The sequence below is a fragment of the Aquarana catesbeiana genome, linkage group LG02 (genome assembly GCF_042186555.1).
Source record: "Aquarana catesbeiana isolate 2022-GZ linkage group LG02, ASM4218655v1, whole genome shotgun sequence".
In the NCBI taxonomy this organism is placed as follows: Eukaryota; Metazoa; Chordata; class Amphibia; order Anura; family Ranidae; genus Aquarana; species Aquarana catesbeiana.
In genome coordinates, this window is record NC_133325.1 from 187426055 (window position 1) to 187435530 (window position 9476).

The window sequence follows — 9476 nt, forward strand, 5'->3', positions numbered from 1 at the left end:
TAGCGTTCTTCCACAACCCAAACAATGAACGCACCGGCGGCATCCTTTCATCCCCCCCCACACATTGGTTACCTGAGCCCCCTATAGCCAATCAGCTCAACCTGAGAGTCGTGGTTGGCTAAGGGGGCTCCCAATGGGCGGGCCATTGTGATACATTTATGTTTGAGCTCAGGCCGCGGGTAGTATAGTGAATTGGGAATAGGATATCCTCGTGTGAAGGACTCTGGTCAAACATTTTCAACTCTGGTCATTGGGCTCCGCATTGTCTCTCCGCTCACCTCCCGCAATCTATAGGTCACACACCGCCTCCATCATGCCTGTGGTCAGACACCGTAGAGTTGTGATGCTCGGATACCCCACAGTTGGTAAGTCGTTGTGTGATCGCTATGGAGTCACCTCCTGTATGTGTGTGATCGCTGGGGGGGTCGGGCTGTGATCGGGGGAACTTTTACATTACATGGGTGGGTCGGTACCGACTGGGCTGTCTGTTATACCTGATGTGTGCAACGCTGCGGTATATGTTGGCGCTATGGAAGAGCATTCCAGGTGCGGATCGCCCTGATCATGGTGTGGGGGGTCAGCAGGGTCTCCTGTGAGGTCGGAGGGGGGAGGGCGACTGCTCTGTGTGCGGTGGCTACTATGGTAGGGGGAGGGGGGGGACTATGTGAGGAGCCCTTGGTCTCTTTCTATAAGATAGAGGGTTCCCATAGCAACCAGCTTCACCCCCCCCACTCAGAAACCTCCCATCGGATTTATTAATGTTCTTATGATGGAGGGCTGTAACCCATAGCAACCAGGATCAATGGAGTTCTTGCAGTAATCCACAGCAGCCAAACCAGGTGTGGTTGATGTCTTTGGTTTTATTTTAATTTTTGCTGTGTGGTGTTTTTTTTTTTGGGGGGGGGGGGGTGTGATTTGTTTATAATATATCTAGTGTGTGTGGGGGGGTGATTTATTTATATTTTGAGATAATTAAAGTGTGGGTTTTTATTTTTTGTTTTTTTTTTTTCTCAAAATTGTCTATGTATTTGGTTTTGTGTGTTTGTTTTTTTTTGGTTTTGTTTTTTTGTTTTTTTTCTCTTGGGAGATGGGGAGGGGATTGTTTAATTTGTTTTGTATAGTTTTTAATTTTGTATTTTTTTGTTTTTTAATATATTGGTATATTTGGGTTTTATTTTATATTTATAGTCTTTTTTTTTTTTTTTGTTTTTTTTGTTTTGTGTTTTGATTCCACCCCCCCCCATTCTGCACGTTTAAGGGCCTGTTCACACTGCTATGTAATAACACAATGGGGGTTATTTAGGAAAGGCAAATCCACTCTGCACTTGAAAGTGCATTCGCTGTAGATCTGAGGGGAAGCACTGCTGATTTTATCCAATCATGTGCACGCTAAAATGTGTGGGGGGTTTTTTTTTTTTTTTTTTTTTTTTTTTTTTCTCGCATGTCCCCCCTCAGATCTACAGTGACTGCACTTACAAGTATAGAGCAAAGTGTATTTGTGTTTTTGAGAAAGCATAACAGTTTTTAATGCATTATGTTAAAGTGTAAAGCAAAACGTGTGGTGTGTGTGTTTTTTTTTTTTTTTTTTTTTTTTTTTTTTTTTTTTTTTTTTTTTTTTTGCGTTTTCACCTGAGGAAACAATTTAGACATGCAACGCCAAAAACAATGTGGTGCATTTCTTTGGAAAAGGGGCACCAAAGATGCAGAAGGATTTTAAAGGGACACTTTTTTTTTTTTTTTTTTTTTTTTTTTCTTCATATGCTTGAAAGGTGTGATGGTGTGTGGTGTAGCAAAAAGTGTGCCAGTGTGAACAGAGCCTTGGGTGTAATAATGCCAACAGCAACAAATTGCTTTGTGTGATGTGCACTGTTTGTATTCATGTCTTCTAGCCTGTGCCCAAAGTAATCCAAGCACTGGTGTCAATGTTCTAAATTACCTGGTTTGTTTAAATGCACGCCATCAGCAGAGTGTAAATATTGTACATATAGCAATCAGTGTGATCTTGTTGGAATGAATCCACTGCCTTTCAAGAGTTCTTATTGAGTTCACTAACCAATGGCAAAATTAATAATACAATATTATGATACAATACTAGTACAGTATTGATACAATACTACAATAATGTTTAAATTAATGTAGTAATAAACTCATCACAGCCTTAATCAATAGCGATCAAGGAGTCGTAACACATAGCAACAATTAATCTTTCATGATGTTTAAGGGCATTAACCATGGCTACCTTATTCAATCACGTTCTTATGACCAAGTGCAGTATCCCAAAACAAGCTACTTTTTTCAGTAGAATTGGTGTAATAACTCTAAGCGACCTGTTGTATCCTGCAGCAGTTAGACTAGGATCTATGGAAGGAATCTTGTCACTATGGTTACTGCAGTTGCGTTTTTATTGGGATGAAGTAATGAAAACCTATGTGTAATTTGCTGCAGTTTCCATAAATGTCCCAGTCCTGGATTAGTGTGTGTATTCAATCATACAGTTTGTAGTGTACATAGATTTGCAAAACAATGGGATAAAGGATGTTCCTGAACTTTGTTTTATCTCATGGTTACTGTGAAATGCACTGCATTGATGCAATCTCAGCTTGGATTCATTGAATGAGTTTACCAAATATGTAAATATTGTGGCATATACAGCCTCATGCTACATAACTAAGCTCATTTCATGCTGAATAATTAGATAGATTTTTTTTTTTTTTTTTTTACCCCAAAAGCATCTTATTTAAAATAAATTTGATAATCAAATTTTAATTTTTTTTTTTAATTAATTTATATCCACCCTGATTGGAGTAGCTCATGCCCATGTTCCCATTGTGGATCATTCACTGTAATATCCTTAGAGCTTTCCTTGAATGTTTAATCCCATTAGATAGTGGCTTCCTTTTTTTTTATATAGAAAATGGTGTACTATTGGCAATGGAAAGATTTGCCATTTTGCTGCAGTGTATGGTGTCATGTATAGCTTCCTTTCTGATGCCCATTTTAATTTTATTTTTTTTTGCAATAGGCAAATCTTCACTGGCTTCACAGTTTGTCAATGATGAATTTCCCAAAGTCTACGAACCCACCATTGAACACAGTAAGTCATGGAAATATATTAAAGTGGTGCATGAAAATACCAAGCCCTGCTGTATGATTACCATTTCAATAACCCGGCTATCTTTCCCCCAGCCTGGAGCAAGACTTTTACTCTGGGAGAAGATGAATTTGAACTGGATGTGTTTGACACAGCAGGCCTGGTGAGTTATTGTTGGTCTCTAGCTGTTGTATGATTGGTTAGTTTGTGGCTATTGGTGACATTTTTTTATTTTTTAACAGGATGAGTACTCCTTGCTTCCCCAGGCTTTCGTGTTTGGAATCCACGGTTACATTGTAGTGTATTCTGTGGCTTGCGAAAGAAGGTAAGATGACTTTCCCTTGGGAAATTGTGTAAATTGATGTTTTGTATAGTGCTCTGGCTCCCCCTACTGATCCTTTTGAGGTACTATAGTCATGCATTCATGCATTCCTAAGCTTAGTTTAGACTGTATTTTAATTTATTCCTTTTTTTTTTTTTGCCCTTGGGTGGGGAAAAAGAACTAATGTGTGCAAATTATTTTTCCAGCTTCCAGATCGCGTGTAGTCTGTACAGGTCGCTTGTGGATAGTAGAGGAAAATGCCTGTAAGTTGTTTTAAACACATTTCCTGTGAACACTGGCTGTCTATAGCAAACCAGCAGATGTGATATTGCAACATTTTGTGGATGACTTTACAGCCTAAAATATTTGGCTGCTCTTGAGTCAAGCTTGACCTTGACAAAGTGGTCCATTCTGAGCAACATTCTTTGTTTATGGGTGATCTGTCCAGTTTTTCTCCCAGGTAGTTTTGTCAGTTTTTTAAGCAAACCTGTCATAGAAGCATGAAGGCTGACCATTGCTTGTGTAGTCTTCTGCAAATTGTGTTTTTCCTTCACTGCCAGGAACAGGCAAGTTGGCAGCCTCATTTCTTCATTCAAGGATTTAATCATAGTGGTCTGCCCAGATAATTGTAAAATATTAGCGCTTTTTTTTTTTTTTTTTTTTTTTTTTTTTTAACACAATTTTACCAAAAAGGTGCAGAATAAAGGCACTCTATAGTGTGAACATACCTGCCATTTTAAGTACCAATTCACAACACCCATACAGTCCTACAAATTGTATATGCCTGACCTATGTTTGTAGAGCTATGTAACAGTGCTTGGAGCAAGTCCTAAATTGCCGAGCTACTAAGCAGTTCAGAGGGGGGGGGGGGGGGGGCAAGCCACTACTTGAATATAGTAAAACATCAGGCAAATGGTTTCCTGCAAATGACTTGTAGCTCTGGTCCTCGGGACTTAGAAATGTTGCAGCTTATTGCGCTCTTCATGGCCTTGTGTAATCTGACCTACCAGCAGAAGTATTGGCTATTAAATCCACATAATGCCCTCCAATCAGTAATGGTGGCTGGCACCAAGCGATGATTTACCAGGAAGTGGCATGGTAGCACTGGTCAGTTTTTGGTACTCTACCATGTTTGCTTTATATAATATCCACTGAGTGGGTGAAAGGATGGTTCCATGTGTTAACCTGGAACCTTAGCTGGGTCCAGTGTTGTTGACTTGCACTCTGTACTGAGAGCTACAACAGCAAGAGACTCAAAACAGAACTCCAGGCTACATCAACATTTACTTTAGGAAGATGAGAACATAGATGTCAAATTGTGTAATGGGTGGTAGTTTCAGGCTTTAACTCTATTGAGTGAGTTATGAACTGGAAGGTAAAGCAACCTACAAATGTAACACATGGAGAAATATTCTTGTAGGAAGATCTTTTCAGCAAGATTTGACTTCCATTGTAGATTGTCAAGAGTGTTCGGCTGGTTATTTGCAAAAGGTGACCAAATAACCCTTCATAGGCATATAATGCAAAGGCATTCTTGTTTGGCAAAGATGGTGGTTATCGCAATTAAAGTGTAAACTTACAAAAAGGTGAACTTATCCTTTCGTAACATGTTACACCAATATTCAGGATGTAACAACTTCAGCAGGGATCAGCCAAATTTCAATCAGTGTGGCCACCCCTGTGCAACATAAGTTGACCCTTACATCTGGAAACTTTTGTGGAGGCTGCTGTCTTGCTTATCTACTGGTTTCAAAAAAATTCTCTGCCTCATAGCTGAAAATACCAATGCAAATCGGGGTTTTTTTTTTTTTTTTTTTCTCCCCCTGAATGAACACTTAAAATTGAATTGCAAATGGTTCTTAACTTTGCTATTCTTACTTTTCAGCATGCCTATTGTTCTTGTGGGGAATAAGAATGACCTTCCAGCCAATTGGTAATTTTTAGTTTCTCTATTTGCTCATTTGATCACTGTTTGCATTTTGGCAATTTAAATTAAGAGAAGGTGTTTTTTTTTTTGTTTTTTTTTTTCTTGCTAGTCGCCAAGTGAAAACAGAAGATGGCAAGAAGATGGCTGATTCCTGGGGAGCAGCTTTTATGGAGGTATCTGCTAAAGATAAAGAGGTAAACACATTTTTCTAATTGTGCAAAAAGTGTGTGTGTGTGTGTGTGTGTGTGTGTGTGTTTTTTTTTTTTTTTTTTAAAGATGTTTTCTAAACTGTAGATTTCCTTTAATGTGTGCTGAAAGGAAATGTCAAACTAGTATGACTTCCCAGTTCTCTTTTCAAAATCTAAAGCACCCTCCTATGTAATGAGGATCTGAAGGGAAAATGGTTGGTGGGGAAAGAACCAAAATATGCAGCTACCACAGACTCTTAAGCAGTAATATTATACATCCTTTTCATCTTCCAATTTCATATTTGTTTTTAGCATGCATGGACAATAATGGTATACAATGGGGTTTGTTGAAAAATTTGAAATACACCAGGCAATGTGAGGCTGTAGTAAATTGGCACCGTTCTCACATTTGAAAGAGCGGCTTCCATCAGTGTAGCTCATAGGCTCCACCAAACACATGCCAGATCCTCTAATCCAGGGGTCTCAAACTGGTGGCCCTCCAGCTGTTGTAAAACTGCAAGGGGGACAGTTATAAGCATGGCTCCCTCAGGCAGAGGTATGATGGGATTTGTAGTTTCGCAACAGCTGGAGGACCACTAGTTTGAGACCCCCTTGCTCTAATTTGTACTTTCATAAGAAGTTGTGTGTGGGGGGGGGGGGGGGGGGTGTTAAAAGCAGAATCCTGCACAAGCTATGCAGACAAGGCTTTGCCTAGCATAATGGCAAAAGTCCCCTGGATTTCTATGAAGGGCTAGTGAAGTAACTGAAAATTATTACTGAATTACTTTTAATGGTGTGCTATGCTCAGGAATCTGGAAGCTGCCACTGTTTACTACTTGTATACAAGTGTCAGTGTTGTGTGGGTTTTTTTTTTTTTTTTCTTCAACACCTATTAGGCCACATACCTGAAACAAGCACACAGTAAATGGTCAAAACTGATTTTCACGCTTGTCCCTGGTCGGCAACTTTGAACCGGAGACATTAAATCCGTATGAAAGCTCAGCAAGTAGCATTTCAGAAAATCTTGGCTGATGGCAAGATTTTTCTCAGCACTGGTTTTCTTTTAATTGCCACTAAGTCACGTGTTCTGTTAACAACCAGACTCTGCACAGTGTCTTAATTTTTTTTTTTTTTTTTTTCTTTGTTACAGAAAAGTAAACAAATCTTCACTAAAATCATAGAGGAGATAGACCGTGTGGAGAGGTCTTTCAGTGAAAAGAAAAGGTGTAGCTTCATGTGAAAAGTGTGCCAATCACTGCAGCCAGTGGCTCTTGCACAATGAGTTACTCGCTGCTTTTGGCGTTGTGTCCAAAGGGATGAATGTGAAACCACGCACCAATCAATGCAGTGATATATATTAACAGTGTATCAATTTGTCTGTCCAGTCTCCTTTTCCCTTTTTGATAAGCTTGTTATGAACCATGTTCTGCCTTATGTCCTACAGTCCTGTGCTGTGATCATGCCTTAAAGCACAAACTACAGCCCTGGCTGCAGCTCTGATATGAGGCCTCTATAATCTTAATAGCCACTTTGCACAAATAGGCAGCAGTACAACATTGCTGTATATATGGTTTGTTTACCTTTTTTCTCCGAACTACTTAATCTGTTACAGAATCCCTTTTTTTGTTTTTTGTTCTGTGAACTTTTTAATCTGTTACATGATCTATTTATGTTTATGTGTATTGGAGGGTGAGTTTGAAGCAAAATAAGCTGTATTTATATAATTCTTTCACTTCTGTAACTAGGAGTGACATTTACAGATTATTCTCTACTGTAAAGGGGATCTATCCCCTATATCTAGTGGTGATTGTATTGCCCTGGAAATGCTGCAGTTTCTCTTAACTCATTTTAAAGCCCAACCCCAGACAATTTTTTTTAATTTGGTTTTTGCTGGCAGGCATTTTAAAGTTTTTCTCTTCAGTCCACATGGAGGCTATTGGACAGAATGAGCAGAAATTCATTTTAAAGCAACTGTCAGACAGCATTTGAATCTCCCAGTTTAATTTGGCCAAATGCATTTCAGGTGCATCAGAGCAGGTATTCAAAGTCTTAGTTTGTTTTCTTTAGACAGCCCCGGCTTCCGCACAAGACTATAGTTCTGTGCAGAAGCAGTGGTGTCTCTGCAGAGATGCAACAAAGAGGCCACTACTGCTAAACCTAGTCCTCTATACAGTTTTGTCAGGGAACATCTTTTCTGCTTGTACTGTGACTGCTTTTGTAAAGAGAATTTAACAGTAAGACTTGTTTGGGGTCTCTTTACTGGACTTGGAATGTATTTGGCCAGTTTAAATTGAGAGTTTAGTTGGGCTTTAACCTGTCAATCTCCTCCATTGGTGCACAGAACATTAAAACTTGACCCAATCTAACACATCCCCTCTATCCAAACAAAATCTTTGGCTGGTGTTGGGCTTTAAGAGGGTAGGTGGGGAGTGACCCCTTGTTTACAGCTTCAGCACTGGGAGGTTTGTGTTCGATTCACATCTCTGTAATGCTGAGTATGTTCATTTATATTATAATTGCAATGCCTTGGAAAATACTTGATTTGCATGTTAATGTGCCTTTATTGTAGTGGTTTCTGACTGTGTGGTCTGTGAGACCAATCCAACCCAAGCAGGGTAGACTTTAACTTTTTTTTTCTTTTTTTAACTTTCTGTGTGAAATTGATGCACAACTGTCTATACGGGTTTCATTTTGTTAAGTTGTGCTATTTACTGAAACTTTTAAGATTATTTTTTTTGTGTGTGTGTTTTGTTTTTTCTTCTGTCTTGTGGAAAACCAAATAAAAATATATTTTTTTTCCTCTAATTTTGTGTACGTTCATCTTCAGGCTTGATTTAATTTCTGGTTCAGAGGGTGGTTGTACACATACTGTGAGTACAATCTTTGCTTTGCTGTGTTTGTGGGCAGAACCACTACCAAATGTGGCCTATTCAAGCAAATGGGGACCCCAAATGTCATGACTTGTTAGAACTTGTTTTCATTTTCGTCTATTTCTGAAGACTGTCCCGTGGTGGATCACTTTTTCAGCTGACAGGTATTCAGGTGTGGTGTGTTTGCAACGCTGCTCCTGCAGTACCACACAGCAACCCTTGGCACTTCCTGGGTTCCAGGAGCCCACCATACTGCTACAAAAAGCTTAACCCTTCATTCTCTGCAGCAACGAAGATCATGAGGACACCTAGCACCCCACATGGTAGATCCAACAGAGGGGCCTCAGAACAGCTCAAAGTTAAAGTCCTCCTTTGAAGGGCCAACAACTGTTGTCAGAGTGATTCCCTGCCTTCCTCTGGGAACTCCCCTGGGTTCATACCACTCCTTATTGGAAAATTCTACTGAAGGTAATAGCCGGGGTCACAACAGCCCCTTCAGTCTCCCTCCTGAGTTTATTTACAGGTACTTGTATAGTGCTGTCAATTTATGCAGAGATGGGGAGATATTACATTGACATCAGTCCCTGCCCTCAAAGAGCTTGCAATCGAAGGGTCCCTAACGCTCATTCATACATATACTAGGGCCAATTTAGGCAAGAGCCAGTTATCCTACTAGCATGTCTTTGGAGTGTGGGAGAAAACCAAAGTAGCCAGAGGAAACCCACACCTGTATGAGGAGAACATGCAAATTCCAGGCATGTAGTGCCATGGTTTGGAACCAATGACCCTAGTGCTGTTGGGCGTTTGTCTTGGACTTGTGGCTGCTGTGCTGCCTGAAGAAGTGGACTAGAAAGAGGAATCAGATTAGGATGGAAATGACCACCACTGAGATTTCACACCTAACTTGGCAATATGGGTAGTTTGATTTCAAAAGGGTCATAGAAAAATCATTGTCAGGATGTTTCTTGCCGTCCATTGAATTAACTTTGACTGTTTGAAAGCCCTTTAAAATTTTGCCCACATATGCTATTTAATGAAACCCAATTACTACATCTGGGATTCCATTTAGTGTTTGTGG

At 39.8% G+C, this 9476-nt stretch overlaps 1 protein-coding gene across 1 annotated transcript; it reads left to right on the forward strand.

Moving 5' to 3' along the window:
- Nucleotides 1-313: 313 nt before the first annotated feature.
- On the forward strand, nt 314-6768 carry RHEBL1 (RHEB like 1). Its single transcript, XM_073617902.1, has 8 exons — nt 314-365; nt 3023-3094; nt 3187-3254; nt 3334-3416; nt 3620-3676; nt 5299-5346; nt 5450-5534; nt 6679-6768. The coding sequence occupies exons 1-8, from the start codon at nt 314-316 to the stop codon at nt 6766-6768; spliced, it is 555 nt and encodes a 184-aa protein (XP_073474003.1).
- Nucleotides 6769-9476: the final 2708 nt, after the last annotated feature.